Below are 16,737 nucleotides of genomic sequence, written 5' to 3' on the forward strand. Positions count from 1 at the left end.
CCCTATCCGCCGCAAAGTCATGAACCCTAGGCTTCCAGGCTCTCATATCCACAAGTTTGTCAGCAAAAGAAGCAAAGTTTTGTTGTACCGCGCCTGATCTCTGGTGGAAATCTGAAGGTATTTCCAATTTGCCTTTATTTTACATTATAGAAGTATAATAAACAATAAAAGTCTCTTATTAATAATGTATAAATGCATAAAATCTGAATAATTATGTATGTATGTATTTATTTATTGCTTTTTACTTTTTAACAGCATGGACCTTTTCAGAAATGAACAAACTTTTGGATTACGGAAAATGGGATTGGTGAACGCTTTGGATTATTTACTCTGATTCCCTTTGTGTGGTCGGATTTATGAAAGGTGATTGCACAAGCCTTGTGCAAAGTAACCATGAACACTAACTATAACAGTCCTGGATTCGACATGAAAGCACCGTCGGTGGGTGTGGAGCCGGTTTTGGGCCCTTTGAACGAGCCGCCCATGCAGGGTCTGGGCTTCGTGTCGGGTAGAGAGCAGTATGGATTCCAGCCTCACGGCCATGGAGATATGCTCAATATGGGACTACAGCAGCAGCAACAGCACCAGCTCCATATGCCGCCGCCTTTCAACAACCAACAGCTTAATCCTGACCAGCCTTCACACCCCTACCAGGACGGGGTCACCTCCTGCCTGCATGGGGACAGACACGTCGGCTTTGGTGTCGGCAGCACGGGCCACCAGCACATGTTCGAGCCAGAATTCAACCATTTCACAGAAGCCCAGTCACGAGAATGTCTCACGCAGCAGCAGAGGCTGGCCGCCATGCCCGATTACCAAATGCACGGCCATCCTAACGGAAACCATGCCGTCCCAGCCCCGTGTCTGCCTCTAGACCAGTCGCCGAACCGGGCCGCGTCCTTTCACGGCCTGTCGTCCTCCTCTCCCGAAAGTAACAGGCTGGAGCACTATCGACTTTTTCAGCAGGGAAGGCCAGGCGGATCTCAGTACTGTTATCCGTGTGATCCTCTCTCTGGCCATTTTGACATGCCAGGATTCTCTACGCCTGACTCCGGTGGGCCCAAATTGTCCTATTGTGAAGCAGGGAGCCAGATGGTGGGGGGTAATTTCCCCAGCTTCAATCACGGCGGCTCCCGGGCTCCTATGATTGGCGGCTCTAAGGTCGATCAGCTACCTCAGCAGAACGCTTTTACGGAGAGGTTTGGGAATAGGGGCAAAATGGAACCAGGGGTTCCTGCGAGACATCACCTCATGGCCCAGCAAAGAACCGGACCCATGGCTAGACAGAACTCTGGTTCCCCTGTGCTTCCTCGTTTGTACCATACACCAGATTTCGTTCCAAACACCCCAGACATGCAAAACAGCAACGTTGTAGACCACGGACAGCACGGCCAGATGGATCATCCCATGCGCAGATTAAACAACCACAACATGCATCCCTTCGTGGAGCCTGTGTTTAATGCCCCTCAGTTTGGACCCCAACCACCCCATCAGCAGCACCTTAACTCCTTTTCCTATTTAAATATGGCTAAAAGGCCACGGTTTGACGCCCCAAATGGCTCTGCAGGAGAGAGCTGTCGCCCCCTGAGAAGTGGCTTACATAATCGACCGGGCCTTGAGAACCACCTCTCCCCCTCCGCCTTCCCCACTCCCATGGGGGAGTTCGCGGCTCACGTGACGGACGGTTTTCAATCGGGACCCCCGTCGCTGAGCTGCGGCCCGCATCAACAGCAGCCGCTGCCTCGCCAGCAGAACGCGGCCATGATGATCAAACAAATGGCGTCTAGGAACCAGCAGCAGAGAATGAGACAAGCTGACATGCAGCCAATAAGTCACCACGGGGACGTTACACAAAACGGCATGGTCCACAGAGGACAGCCGGGAAGCATGTCTCATTTGAATTTTGACAAGAAGCATAATTTTCATGGAAACTTTGATCCTCAAAGCCACCACCTACCTCACGACAACTCCTGGTTTCCTGACCCACATCAGCAGTGCAGAGAAGGTAACGTTCACCCGATGGAGCCGACACAAAACGGACACAGTGACATGTTCAGACCAGGGGTAGACATGCAGTCTTTAAATTCGCCCGGGCCACAGAATCAGTTCGAGAACAGCATGAGCAATCCTCTGCAGGTACAGACATCTGATGATGGACAAGTGCCACCGAGTACACCCATGGACAGGAGACAGAGTGAATTTGGAGGGGCAGCTATGAGACAGCAGCACAGTTTCCCTCCTGGGGGGCCGAATCAACAGGGAGCTCCTCAAAGCAATCCCCCTGGCTTTAGTTCCTCACCGGGGAACTATCCCTCCCATCCTGAGTACATCTCCAGCCAGCACCTGTCAGTCAATAAGCTCGGGGCCCTCTCTTTAGGGAACTTAAACAAAGCCAGTACAAAAGACAGTGTGTTTGGCCAAAGCTGTCTGGCAGCTCTTTCCACTGCCTGCCAGAATATGATTGCCAGTTTAGGGGCCCCAAACCTCAATGTAACTTTTAATAAGAAGAGCCAAAATGAGGCCAAACGCAAACCAGGTCAGGTGGAGAAGGACATAAATAGCAATGGTGGTGGTGTTGGGGCTTGTGGCCCAGGAGCAGAGTATTTTCAGAGCAATGGTTCTCAGAATAATCAGACGCCTTGCTCTGGGAATAACAACAATGCAACAGCAGGTCAGAGCGCTCTGAGCCAGATGGCAAAAAGGGAAACTGCCACACTCTCCCCAGACAACGCTGTGGATTCTGGGAATGAGGGCAAGGGAGCAATGGGTAATGGCCGCGGGAGAGGAAAAAGAAGGAGGGACAGCGGGCACATAAGTCCAGGAAATTTCTCCCCGTCTTGTAGTAGTAACCCCGTGGTTAGTCCGGGACAGCAAGCATCTTCTTTGGGCATGGGAATCGAGGGCAGAGGAAGGACGCCCGAAAGCGTCCTCGTCTCACCTTCCTTTGGAAAGCCTGACCTTACGACTTCTGTCGATAGCGGTATTCAAAGTATGGGCAAGTCTGATGGAGTTTCACCATGTATGGATTACCTAGATGATGCCAGCCCTAACTATGGCAATGAGGATGCAAGGACCAATAGAACCAACCTGAAGTGTAGTTCAGATAACAGGAGTGGCTATCCTGACACACCTTGCATGGAACAGGTAAGGACGCCGCTGGACAGCTCGGCCCAGGACGATGTGCATCCTCTAGAGATCCTTCAGGCTCAAATCCAGCTGCAGAGGCAGCAGTTCAGCATCTCGGAGGACCAGCCGCTCGGAGGGAAGTCTGGCAATAAGCCAGACTGCCAGTCTGGACTCAACGGAGACTGTGCCCTGACAAGCTGCAGCCCGGAGCCAGGCAAGGGCTCGGTGAATACCATTGACCTTGACTCTCTCATGACAGAGCAACATGCCACCTGGTATGGTCCTAGCAACAAGGCTCTGATCGAGGACCCTAGGAACGGCAAGTGCATGGGATTCTGGGACAGAGCAAGAGGCCAGAGTGACAACAAAGAAGGTAAACACAATCGACTCTCACTGAGAGCATGATGAATTGGTGGTTTTATGGACTGTTGAATTTACTGTGATGACTTAATGGCCAGATAATGAACAACTTTAGGTAGCTTAACCTCTGGGGGTTTACAGCTAATCTTTCATGGAGAATTGAGCCTTAATTAGCACACTTTGCTACACTCTGTCTGGAGGTGACAGCCACATAATGTAATGTAAAGACAGAAATGTAGTACGTCTCGTGCTTGAAGGCAGCAGTCTGCAGAAGTGATTCAGGGCGAATGTAAAATAAATTTCACGGCCATTAAAACATTAGCAGCTAGTTTTCTCTGTTGATTACAACCTTAAATCTCAGTCTAAATTAGCCTTTTCATTAAAAAGTCATCTTGTAGCGTTTGCTAAATTGTCCACAACAAGTAATTACAATTTATATAAATAAATGGCAAAATAACAATCTAAACAATATAAAGCATTTACAAAGTGGATTTACATTGACTAAACACAGCAGCCTAATTATTGGTAATGAGTATTAGCAATATAAAATTACTTAAATACTATTATTATTATTATTATTACTATTATTATTATTATTATAGTACAAAAATATTAACTGCAAGGTCTGTAATCATTTGTGTTTATTACAATATTAAAACATTTCTGTGAGTTTAATAAATTAATTCAAATTAAATTCTGTGCTACTTTTAAAAAATTGAACAATTGAAAAAGCATGAATGTAATTAAATGAAAAAGACTCACAGAGAATAGCTTCTTTTATTAATTTAGTATTTTGTTGTGTTTTTGTCTATAAAATTTTCCCTAAAATTATTATTATTATTATTGGTATAATTAATAAAATAATAGTTATTATTTTCGTTATAATGTATATGTTTATTCTTTTAACAAATTGCATCAGTTTTCTTATATATATATTTTCTTTAATAATTTACTGATGTCACTAGTGAAGGGTTTTATTTTATATATATATATATATATATATATATATATATATGGTTTTTTTTCTTTAATAATTTAGTGATGTCACTAATGAAGGACTTTATTATATATATATATGATGTCACAAAAGGGCTTTATATATATATATATACATTATTTCTGTAATAATTTAATTAATTTAATTATTTGTTTAATAATTTAGTTCATTTTATATATATATATATATATATATATATATATATATATATATATATATATATATATATATATATTATTTCTATAATAATTTAGTGATGTCACTAGTAAAATACTTTATTTTTTATATATATTATTTCTATAATAATTTAGTGATGTCACTAGTGAAAGACTTTATTTTATTTTTATATTTAGGGGCCTTAATATAGAAGAGCTTGTGTTTCAGCGTTTGAGAAATGAGAACATTTTACCTCATTTGACTTGTTCTCTTTTTCCTTTCCGCCACGTTATTTATTATGCCAGCCCTAGAAACAACACTTGCACCGGTTGTGTGTCATGTATCATGTGACAGTAGTGATACTATAACAGACCTATTATGAAAATTTAATGTTGATGCGAATTAGTACCAATTAGTGCAGTTCGGAAGACTCTACAAGGTCACAGTGGGACTATTACTGAGACGACTACTAATTTAAATGTGCTATAATAATATAGAGGGTAAAAGCTGGAGCTAGACTGTATAGGGTGTAGTATGGGAAAATATTAGGCATTTATAAAATCATGCTTATGTATTTAGATGCTTCACCAGCATTGTAAAGTGTTTATGTAAATGTATCGGTCCTACACATAAACATGGAATTTAATGTAATGTGCTGAGGAAAACCACTAAGAAGTGTGGTGTATTCCTAAAATCATTTAAAGCCTTTTTAAAACTATGTGATAGGTAAATGTTTAACAAACGTCAGTAAAAATTCAGTATATTTTCATAAGCCGGTGTGTATGTGTTGGTGAGAAATGTAACACTTTTGTAATGCTTTTCAACTCATTGCCTAATCAGTGTAGATCATCAGGTGCGATATTTAAAACAGTCACATTCCAGTATAGGAGTAGAACTGGGGATCTAAGGGTAAATATATTATTGATGATAACATTAATAAATCAAGAAAGTAAACATGAATAACACCACACATACTCAGCAATATAATTGAAGTTAATGAATAATGTGTTACAATTTTAATTATAAAATAAACACCTATGTTAAATATTGTTTATTTCATCTGTTTATGACCAAGCCTGTCATGATTATTACATAACTGCTTAATAAAAGCAAATTAATCATGTCGAGTAATATAAGTTTATGCCTTCAGTAAACATCACATTTAATCTTAAATATTTCTATTAAATAACTGACTTTATAATAAATGATCTTTAATGAATATTTGAATTAAAACCTTTAATATAAATTAATAAATGTAATGTTTTAGTAATTTCACCTAATTAATATCTAGTAATATTTTGAACTAATATTTACTTACATGCTCAGTGTCTGTATATCATTAGTAATGTTATAAAATTATGAAACTGCTTCCAATTATATAAAACAAATAAATAGATATATAAAATGCCATTATGATTGTTGCTGATAAATTTGCAGTATTCATAGTACAGCTTCTAACATTTGCAGCCATTAACCTGTAGACACCTGTTTATCATCGATATATAGCGATACATAGTAATTATTAGGGCTGGCTCGATACCACTTTTTTATGTCCGATACCAATACCGATACTGCAAATTGAGTATCTGCCGATACCGATACCAATCCGATATGTCATTTCTCCTCTCAAATAACTAAGCAGTAATAATACATGTCTCAATGCACCATGGTTAAACCAGCTATCTGAATAACAATGCTCAGACTGTGAAACAAATATTCTAAAGGAATAAATACAGAACCTACATCACACTTATACAAAACTGCTGTTTTTATTTTCACTTTTACACACAGAACATTTAGCAGCATTTTTGGCTTGTTGATCAGCACCGTACAAACATTTAAAATAAAATTGAAAGTGCGACTTTATCTGTATTTAACGAATAAATAATAATTTCAATATAAAATTCTAGTCTAGTCTGTCAGCTTTCAAGTCTACACCTTAAAGAGGCAGCGTAAAAATTATAAAATAAATAATACAAAATATTATTTATAGACAGTTTAATAAAAATAAAAAATAAACAAATGTATCTATCTTGTCCCGGCTTGGAGATCTCTCACATCCTCAACGATGAATCCATTAGTGTTATGAAATAAAACAAATTCAGCCACAGATGTCCTCTTCAAAATCCAGCAGGGTTTAATAATCTAAAAACGTGACTTTAACGGAAAATCTCAACCAAGCATTGCGTCAATTCTAATTGGTCCATCATGTTTGATTGACATCCACATCTTCTAATTGTAGACACTTTATACAACAAGCTGTAAAACAGTGTTTTTAGTTAATTTATTTATATATATATATATATATATATATATATATATTTAGGAAGTAGTAGATGATGTTTTAAAATGCTCAAGTTCAAGTAGATCAGTGTGTTTTAATTTCTGAATGGCCTTATTGACTGTGTTATTTACATTGTGTTATTTACATTGTGTTATTTACATTGTGTTATTTACATTGTGTTATTTACATTAAGTGTTATTTACATTGTGTTATTTACATTAAGTGTTATTTACATTGTGTTATTTACATTAAGCAACAGCATCGGATCGGATTACAAATTTTTTTCCTTCCAATATCCTATCCAGTGATTTAGGCCAATATCGGAGTATCGGATCAGTGCCAGCCCTAGTAGTTATAATTATTCATATGAATGTGAAGTTGCAGGCATTCATGCTTAATTGACATTTAATCTAAAAAAGTCAGTGTATTTATTTCTGTTTCACAGGGTTTAATATTGTTTTAATGCGATTTTAAAGTCCATTTGCTTCCAGGAATTTTTCAGATAACATATCTGCATATTTTAATGCAAATCACAATAACTAAATCCCTTTTAAACAAATAGTATGAGCTGTACATATTGAATTTGGAATACTTATATAACTGATGCTAATGACAAAGCTGTAAACCCTATTTGCCACTTGAAGTGCTACTGGCCTTGTCACTGCACCATGAACGTGATATGTAGTTTTACCTTTATTATGGACATGCACCTTTAACAATCTATTAGTGTATTTATGTCTGTTTCACAGGTCCATTTACTTCCAGGAATTTTCAGATAACATAACTACATATTTTACTATACTAAATACCTTTTAAACAAATAGGATGAGGTGTACGTATTGAATTTGGAATACTTATATACTAATTGATGCCCTATTTGCCACCTGAAGTGCTACTGGCCTTGTCACTGCACCACAAACGTCATTTGTTTTTGTTTTACCTATAACCCGATAGTCCCATGGTAATTATAATTATTTACATTGATATGAACTTCATATGAATGTGACGTTGCAGGCATTCATGCTTAAATAAGTAGTATTAAAAAGGATTTTAAATAGTAATAAAAAGGTAATCTGAAACAGCTATTATGGACATGCACCTCTACAGTCTATTCAGTGTATTTATGTCTGTTTCACAGGGTTTAATATTGTTTTAATGACATCTTAAGGCATATTTTACTATACTAAATACCTTTTAAACAAATAGTATGAGGTGTATGTACTGAATTTGGAATACTTATATACTCACTGATGTTAATGACAAAGCTGTAAACCCTATTTGCCACCTGAACTGCTACTGGCCTTGCCACTGCACCACGAACGCCATTTGTAGTTTTACCTTTATTATGGACATGCACCTCTAACAATCTATTCGGTGTATTTATGTCTGTTTCACAGGTTTTAATATTGTTTTAATGACATCTTAAGGCATATTTTACTGTACTAAATACATTTTAAACAAATACTGTAGTATGAGGTGTACGTATTGAATTCGGAATACTTATATACTAATTGATGCTCTATTCGCCACCTGACATAGTAAACTGTACCAGCCTGACTCCTACTAAATATGAGAACTTTGTTTAGTATTAGTAGAAGTGCTATTGACCTTGTCATTTGTAGTTTTACCTATAACACCACAGTCTGCTCACTCATTTCTTAAAAGAACAACAAAGTGTTGAGATGTGGAGTACAGATGTTAAAGCTGCCTTACTTTATATATTACATATAGTGTTATTTAAAGGGTGTGAAGCATAATTTATGCCTTATTTACCATTTTTAAAAGCTTTTTCTTAAAGTAAACTAACCTTTCTATAGGATATTTGCAGATCATATAATTTAGACATTTTAATTTGTTTATTATCTAATTTTTTAATTACGAATTACAGCTATTTTTTCTGCCCTTAAAACGTGTTTACATTATTTAAAGGAAAAAGAGGACTAAATGCATTCTCATTTTATTTTAACCTGCACTGTCAGACTCTCAGACATTCCGTGATGGTCCCACACCTTGCAAAGACTCTCCTAGCCAGAACGGTGCTTTGTGGACTTAACTGATTTACCGAAGCATACCTTTTATGGGAGTGTTTGTCTATCTGAATGAATTAAGGTGCCTGACGCGTTCCGCCAGAGCTCCCCTGTACGTGGTCCCTTTTTTTTCCATTAAGAACATAAAGAAAAATGAAGATCTTGTCTTGGCATTTCCCCCTTGCCAAAAGGGAGGTCTGCATTCGCACAGATACATCAGGGAATCCGAAGCTTTTTGCTTTGATTTATACGTCTTCCCCTCCTTGCAGTACCCTCCTCCTGTTCAACCCCTGCTGTAGGATGGAACCAGGCTCGAACCACTTTTCTGCTCCATTCTCTACAGCTTTGCCTCAGCACGTATCCGTGTTATTGAGCCTCTCTGTAGCGTTCGCTACTTTTTCCTATTCGAACCCTTGGTCATGTTCTGTATCATATGTTTCTGAGATCAGTGAATCGGAGCTGTATATGGAGCAGAAGGGTGTTGCTTGTGCTGGTCCATATGTGGAGGTTTGGTTCGTGTAGCGTGCTGGCCGAAGGCGGCGTGTTCGAGAGCCAGATGGAGCAGTTAACTATCCAGACAGCAGCAAGCCTTCCACGCTGGGCCCCACAGCTGGCCCGAGTTCCTAGTTCTTCTTCTCCTCCACATTTTCTTAGTGTCTCCCTCCCTTCTCCAGCCCCTAAGCTCATGAAGGCAGGCCCTGTATGGCCCCAGGGCTCAGATGTGAGACTCCCTTAGTGCGTTTCAGGCCTCAGAAAAAAAGAAAAAAAAAAAAAACCCTGAAAAGTCCTTTCATATCCCTCTGCTTCACTGGCCGTCAGCTCTGTCAGATATTTCGGTGTAATCTCATTCAAATTTGTCGATAGAAATTCGAACCATGAACGGCGTACAGAAACAGGTCCAAGAGGGACTCGTTTGTTTAAAAGTGAGTACGAGTGCCAAATTGTTCCTGTGCTTTTGTGCGAGGAGGCGTCCAATTGACTCCTGGAGTTCAGTTGGCGGGTGTTAAGAGTCTGGATTAAACTAGCCAACAATGACAGGTAGACGTCTTGAAGCTGGAGTAATAAATTCGTCCCACTGTGATCGTTTGCAGGACCGATCTGAAAGAGTGTGAACGCTCTAATCCTAATAAATTTAAACCTACGGTATGATGCTAATATGTTTTTCTGTTTTCTTTCCAAAGGGCATGGGTAGAATCAGTCGTTGGAGGATCGCTCCTTCCTGTTAACAAGAAGGTAAGATTATTTTAAACATTTGAGTTGTCTAGAATATTAAACTGGAATCAGGCATAACATTATGACCATATTCTAATATTTTGTTGGTCCCCCTTATGCTGCCAAAACAGCCCTGCAACTGTGATGCACTGTGTATTCTGACACCTTTCTATCAGAACCAGCATTAACATCTTCAGCAGTTTGAGCTACAGTAGCTCGTCTGATGGATCGGACCACACGTGCATCAATGAGCCTTGGTCGCCCATGACCCTGGCACCCTTTTTTCCTTTATGCATTTTCTCCCTTTTTAGCGTGTCCAATTGCCCGATTGCATCATGCTTCCTCTCCACCAATGCCGATCCCTGCTCTGATTGAGGAGAACAAAGCTAACCCACACTCCCTCCGACACGTGGGTAGCATGCCATATGCATCTTATCACCTACACTTTGACGAGTGCAGTGCAGCTCAGCGTTGTGTACGGCCCCATACGGCTTAGTCCCGCCCATATCTGAACAACAGGCCAATCGTTGTTCATGTGGCCGCTCAGCCTTAGCCGGCAGGAATACGATGTATTCGAGATCCCAGCTCTGGTTCCAGCGTGTGTTTTTACCGCTGCGCCACCTGAGCGGCATCTTGGACCACTTTTAACAGATACTGACCACTGCAGACCGGGAACACCCCACAAGAGCTGCAGTTTTGGAGATGCTCTGACCCAGTTGTCTAGCCATCACAATTTGGCCCTTGTTAAACTCTCTCAAATCTTTATGCTCACCCATTTTTCCTGCTTCTAACACATCAACCTTGAGGATATAATGTTCACTGCTGCATAATATGTCCCACCCACTAACAGGTGCCGGGATGAAGAGAATCAGTGTTATTCACTTCACCTGTCTGTGATCATAATATTATGCCTAGTCGGTGTAGTGTCATTTTCTTAACTTACATCATATACATCTTTAGATTGTACAGACAACCCCAGATCAGAAAAAAAGTTGGGACAGTATGAATGATGCAAAATTACATTGACTTTGACTTTTTTTTTCATTGCAGTCAGTATGAACCCAAGATATTTCATGTTTTGTCTGGTCAGCTTTATTTTTTGTGTTAATATACATCCATCCCTACACTTCAGTAACACATTCCAAAAAAGTTGGAACTTTGTAATGTTGTCATTCCTTCTCACAACACTTAAAAGACGTTTTGGCACAGAGGATATAAAACGTTTCATGCATGGACATCCCTGGAAAAGATGACGTCTTGAAGGCAGCATATGTTGCTCTAAGATCTCAATGTACTTTTCTGCATTAATGCTGCCATCACAGAAGTGTAAATTACCTTGCTAAGGGCACTGACACAGCCCCATACCATGACAGACCCTGGCTTTTGGACTTGTAGCTGATAACAGTCCTTTTTGTCTTTGGTCCTGAGGACACAGCGTCCAGCGTCCTATGACCACAATAGCCTCCAAACCCAGAGAACTCAACACAAGGCTTCTTTTTTACAGTTCAGTTTTAAGTGCCATTTGTATGCCAAATGTAACTCAGTAAATGTGTTGCAGGCCTGAAATGCAGGAATGGATGTTTATTATTAAATGAAATGAAGTTGAGCAGACAAAACATGAAATATCTCAGGTTCATCCTGTCTGCAATTAAATAACAGTCAAACTAAGTGTAAGAAATTGCGTTTTTTTGTATTAGCGTTTTCCATACTATCCCAACATTTACTGATTTTGGTTGTACTAGAATAGATTGTTTAAAAAGTCATCAAGTCATGGCTAATGTTGAGAGCTAAAAGCTGATTCCAACAGACTCCTCCCAGATTCCTAGATTCCTACATTTCACAGTCAACCCTAAATCTTGGAATAGATTCCAAACACAATAAGATTTGCCTAGCACCGGTATGGCAAGCAAATGAAGCATTTTCCTAGAGAGGCATCTAGTGACTATTAGCTATGCACCGATCAGCCATAACATTAAAACCACCTCCTTGTTTCTACACTCACTATCCATTTTATCAGCTCCACTTACCATATAGAATCACTTTGTAGTTCTACAATTACTGACTAGTCCATCTGTTTCTCTACATACCTTTTTAGCCTGCTTTCACCCTGTTCTTCAATGGTCAGGACCCCTACAAGACCACTACAGAGTATTATTTAGGTATTATTTAGGTGGTGGATAGGGCGGCACTGTGGCTAAGTGGGTAGCACTGTCGCCTCACAGCAAGAAGGTCCTGGGTTCGATCCCCAGGTGGAGCGGTCCGGGTCCTTTCTGTGTGGAGTTTGCATGTTCTCCCTGTGTCCGCGTGGGTTTCCTCCGGGTGCGCCGGTTTCCTGCCACAGTCCAAAGACATGCAAGTGAGGTGAATTGGAAACACTAAATTGTCGAGGACTGTGTTTGATATAACCTTGTGAACTGATGAACCTTGTGTAATGAGTGACTACCGCTCCTGTCATGGATGTAACCAAAGTGTAAAACATGACGGTAAAATCCTAATAAACAAACAAAGGTGGTGGATTATTCTCAGCACTGCAGTGACACTGACACGGTGGTGGTGTGTTGTGCTGGTATGAGCGGATAAGTCACAGCAATGCTGATGGAGTCTTTAAACACTTCACTGTCACTGCTGGACTGAGAATAGTCCACCAACCAAAAACATCCAGCCAACAGTGCCCCGTGGGCAGCGTCTTGTGACCACCGATGAAGGTCTAGAAGAGGACTGACTCAAACAGCAGCAATAGATGAGCGATCGTCTCTGACTTTACATCTACAAGGTGGCCCAACCAGGTAGGAGTGTCTAATAGAGTGGACAGTGAGTGGACAACGGTGTTTAAAAACTCCAGCAGCATTGCTGTGTCTCATCCACTCATACCAGCACAACACATACCACACTAACACTGCTGAGAATGATCCACCACCTGCTCTGTAGTGGTCCTGATCATTAAAGAACATGGTGAAAGCAGGCTAAAAAGGCATGTAGAGAAACAGATGGACTACAGTCAGTAATTGTAGAACAACAAAGTGCTTCTATATGGAGCTGATAAAATGGACAGTGAGTGTAGAAACAAGGAGGTGGTTTTAATGTTATGGCTCCCCACAAAAACTACTACATAAATAAGCAAGTTAAAAGCCAGATGTATACGGTACTTAGCATTATTAAAAATATACAGAATACAGAATAATGAGCTTACAGTAGTTAGGATGGTTTGACTTGAAAAAAGTGGTTGGCTTGATAATAATCTCATGCTATAACATTGATAAATAGTGTTGTAGTTAGTGTATTATTTGTAATAGTTTTCCTAAATTATTGTCCTTTACCTCCCTGTGGTGTTTATTCTTCATTCATAATAAATGAATTTACTCTACTGCTTCTTAGCTTACAGAAAACACGTTAAATGTAGCCCGGCTAAGGATAAAACAAAATAATAATAAACATAATAATAAATCAGTGACGAACGATTCCAATAAATTATGATCATGATGCTATGGGTCGCCACAGCGGATCATTCGTCCGCATGTTTGTTTTGGCACAGTTTTTGAACCCCTGGAACTCTCTCGCAGCAGTGTGGCTTTTATTATTACGCCACACAGGCTCTTAATTATTAATAACGATAATAAAGGCCGCTCAGGTGGCGCAGCGGTAAAAACACACGTCGTACCGGCTGCCATTAGGTAGCACTGTCTCCTCACAGCAAGAAGGTCCTGGGTTCCATCCCCAGGCTGGGCAGTCCGGGTCCTGTCTGTGCGGGTTTCCTGCGGGAGCTCTGGTTTCCTCCCACAGTCCAAAATCATGCAGTCAGGTTAATTGGAGACACTGAATTGCCCTATTGGCGAATGTGTGTGTGTATATGTGTGTGTGTCTGCCCTGCGATGGACTGGCGCCCCGTCCAGGGTGTTACTGTGTGCCTTGCGCCCATTGAAAAGCTGGGATAGGCTCCAGCACCCTCCCGCGACCCTAATTGTATAAGTGGTTAAGAAAGGGGAGTGAGTGAGTGAGTGAACCTCTAAAGGGCGGCGCAGTGGGCTCGGTGGGTAGCGCTGTCGTCTCACATCAAGAAGGTCCTGGCTTCCATTCCCAGGCGGGGCGGTTAAGAAAGTCCACTGGGAGTTGTGTGGAGTTTGCGTGTTCTCCCCTTGCCTGCGTGGGTTTCCTCCCACAGTCCAAAAACATGCAGTCAGGTTAATTGGAGACACTGAATTGCCCTATGAGGGAATGGGTGTGTGTATGTGTGTCTGCCCTGCGATGGATTGGCACTCCGTCCAGGGTGTTACTGTGTGCCTTGCACCCATTGAAAAGCTTGGATAGACTCCAGCACCCCCTCACGACCCTAATTGGATAAGCGATAAAGAAAGTGAGTGAGTGAGTGAACTTCTAAAGCACTGTTGCCTCACAGCAAGAAGGTCCTGGGTTCCATCCCCAGGCGGGGTGGGGAGTTTGCATGTTCTCTCCTTGCCTGCGTGGGTTTCCTCCCACAGTCCAAAAACATGCAGTCAGGTTAATTGGAGACACTGAATTGCCCTATTGGTGAATGGGTGTGTGTATGTGTGCCTGCCCTGCGATGGACTGGCGCCCCGTCCAGGGTGTTACTGTGTGCCTTGCACCCATTGAAAAGCTGGGATAGGCTCGGGCCCCCCCGACCCTAATTGGATAAGCGGTTAAGAAAACGAGTGAGTGACACTGCTAACGCGCTTGTGTTCTCCCTGGTTTATTTCTCTCTGCAGGTGCTGTTCAAGCTTGGTATGGGAGAGAAGAAGAACCTAAATGAAGCCAGTGCCTGTCTCCTCACCACACAGGGAGAGTGTGGGGACATAAAGGATCCCGCAAAGCTTCTTCTGTCTGTACAAATTTAAGCACCCAAGAAGCACTCCTCGTATTCGAGCTGGAAGACCTCCCTGTCCGCTTCTACCTGACAGATCACCGTGGTGCTATATTCCTGTTTCTTTTTCCGCCGATAATTGGATACACGCTCATCAGGAAGAGCGAGGCCGCCATCTCACTGTGCGTGTTCGATGCTGCTAGGAGCCACACACTCTGAGTCTATTGGAAGACTCCACGAGAAAAGAAAGCGAAGACTATGTGGTTCGGGAAAGACAAGCACACCGGATCGGAATCTTGGACGGCACGGACGGATTGCTTTTAACAAATATGATTTTTTTTTTTTGCCATTTGTTCTCTTTTCTAATTTCATTTTGATTACCTCATTTTTTTAAGACTTGAGTGAGCACCAGAATAGTCTGAGGTGTTTTGTAATGTAGGGATGTTGATACATGGTTTCTGGTCACTCTAGATCATCCTATGTCTTGCTGGATTACTCCCACTTTCCTCTATTTATTTGATTTATTAGATCTCTTTCGTTATTGTGAGCGATGGGGTATATATTTAAAAAAGCATTCACCACAGTCCTTCCGTTAAAGATGGAAACTTAGCCGTGAATAAATCTTATTTTAGTTCCTCAGTTCTTCGGCTTTTTGATTGGTCCTGGGTACTTGGCTTTTTCTGACTGTGGTGGGTCAACCTTTTGACTTTGAAAGGCCAGTGGGGGGTTCCCTTCACTCCCCCCCCCCCCTTTTTGCTTTTGGAAATCTGATATGTAGGCTGAGCTCATCCCTTTGTGGCCTGCCTGGCCAGTGTCGGAATGCTATTGTTTCAAGCCGATACTCTTCTCTATTTGGGTTTTCCCCTTCATTCGGCCTTCATTGACATACTGAGCTTCTCCCTGCTTTTAGACCAACTGCTGCTGAATATGTTTGGCCAGACTTGGCAGCCTATTCAAGCGGGGACAATAGCCAGTGACAAAAGACTTCTCCTTTTAAGAAAATAGGTGTCCTTTTGGTCATTAAAAAGATCCTCGACCAGTTTATTGGTGTTTGACAGTGTTTTCGTGCACTACCTCCTTCTCACAATCATTATTTCTTCCACAATCATTAGTTTGGTTATTTTTTTGTTTTGTTTTTCATTTGCTTTTAATCAGGATGCATCATTTTCTTCTTGAATAGGCCCTTAACGTTCATGTGGATTTTCACAGCATGAATCCCTTTCATTTTTGAACCGACTTTCAGATGCGGAAGTGACTTTTTAAACGAAAAGCTGTCGGCATCGAAAACTAAGAGCTTTTACTGCAATATTTACGAAGCTAAGGATGGTTTTCCTCTAGAATGTAAAGGTAATGTAAATAAAACTGTATAGCAACTGTATAATATGAATTCATTGAAAAAAATATGTTGTAAATCATTGTTTTCTGCACCTGACACTCGACAATATAAAATGAATTGAGTGCATAAACTATTTGTCTTTTGGCATCTGTGTTGTGGATCAGTTTGTTTCCCACTTTTTTTTTGGGGGGGGGTTAAGTTTCAGATTTGTAGTCAAGGCAAGTCAAGTCAAATTTATTTATATAGTGCTTTTTACAGTGAACATTGTCTCAAAGCGACTTTACAGAATCCAGGACCGACAGACAAAAAAAACCCCTATTGAGCAAGCCGAGGGCGACAGTGGCAAAGAAAAAACTCTCTTAAAATTACAGGAAGAAACCTTGAGAGGAACCAGACTCAGCAGGGACCCCTATCCTCCTTGGG

The 16,737-nt window shown here is 41.0% G+C and overlaps 1 protein-coding gene across 1 annotated transcript; it reads left to right on the forward strand.

The window, feature by feature from the left end:
- The first annotated feature begins 393 nt into the window (after positions 1-393).
- mn1a (meningioma 1a) lies at positions 394-16,444 on the forward strand. Its single transcript, XM_063014049.1, has 3 exons — positions 394-3,499; positions 10,132-10,183; positions 14,884-16,444. The coding sequence occupies exons 1-2, from the start codon at positions 394-396 to the stop codon at positions 10,140-10,142; spliced, it is 3,117 nt and encodes a 1,038-aa protein (XP_062870119.1). The 3' UTR covers positions 10,143-10,183; positions 14,884-16,444.
- Positions 16,445-16,737: the final 293 nt, after the last annotated feature.

The sequence above is a fragment of the Trichomycterus rosablanca genome, chromosome 18 (genome assembly GCF_030014385.1).
Source record: "Trichomycterus rosablanca isolate fTriRos1 chromosome 18, fTriRos1.hap1, whole genome shotgun sequence".
NCBI classification, from domain to species: Eukaryota; Metazoa; Chordata; class Actinopteri; order Siluriformes; family Trichomycteridae; genus Trichomycterus; species Trichomycterus rosablanca.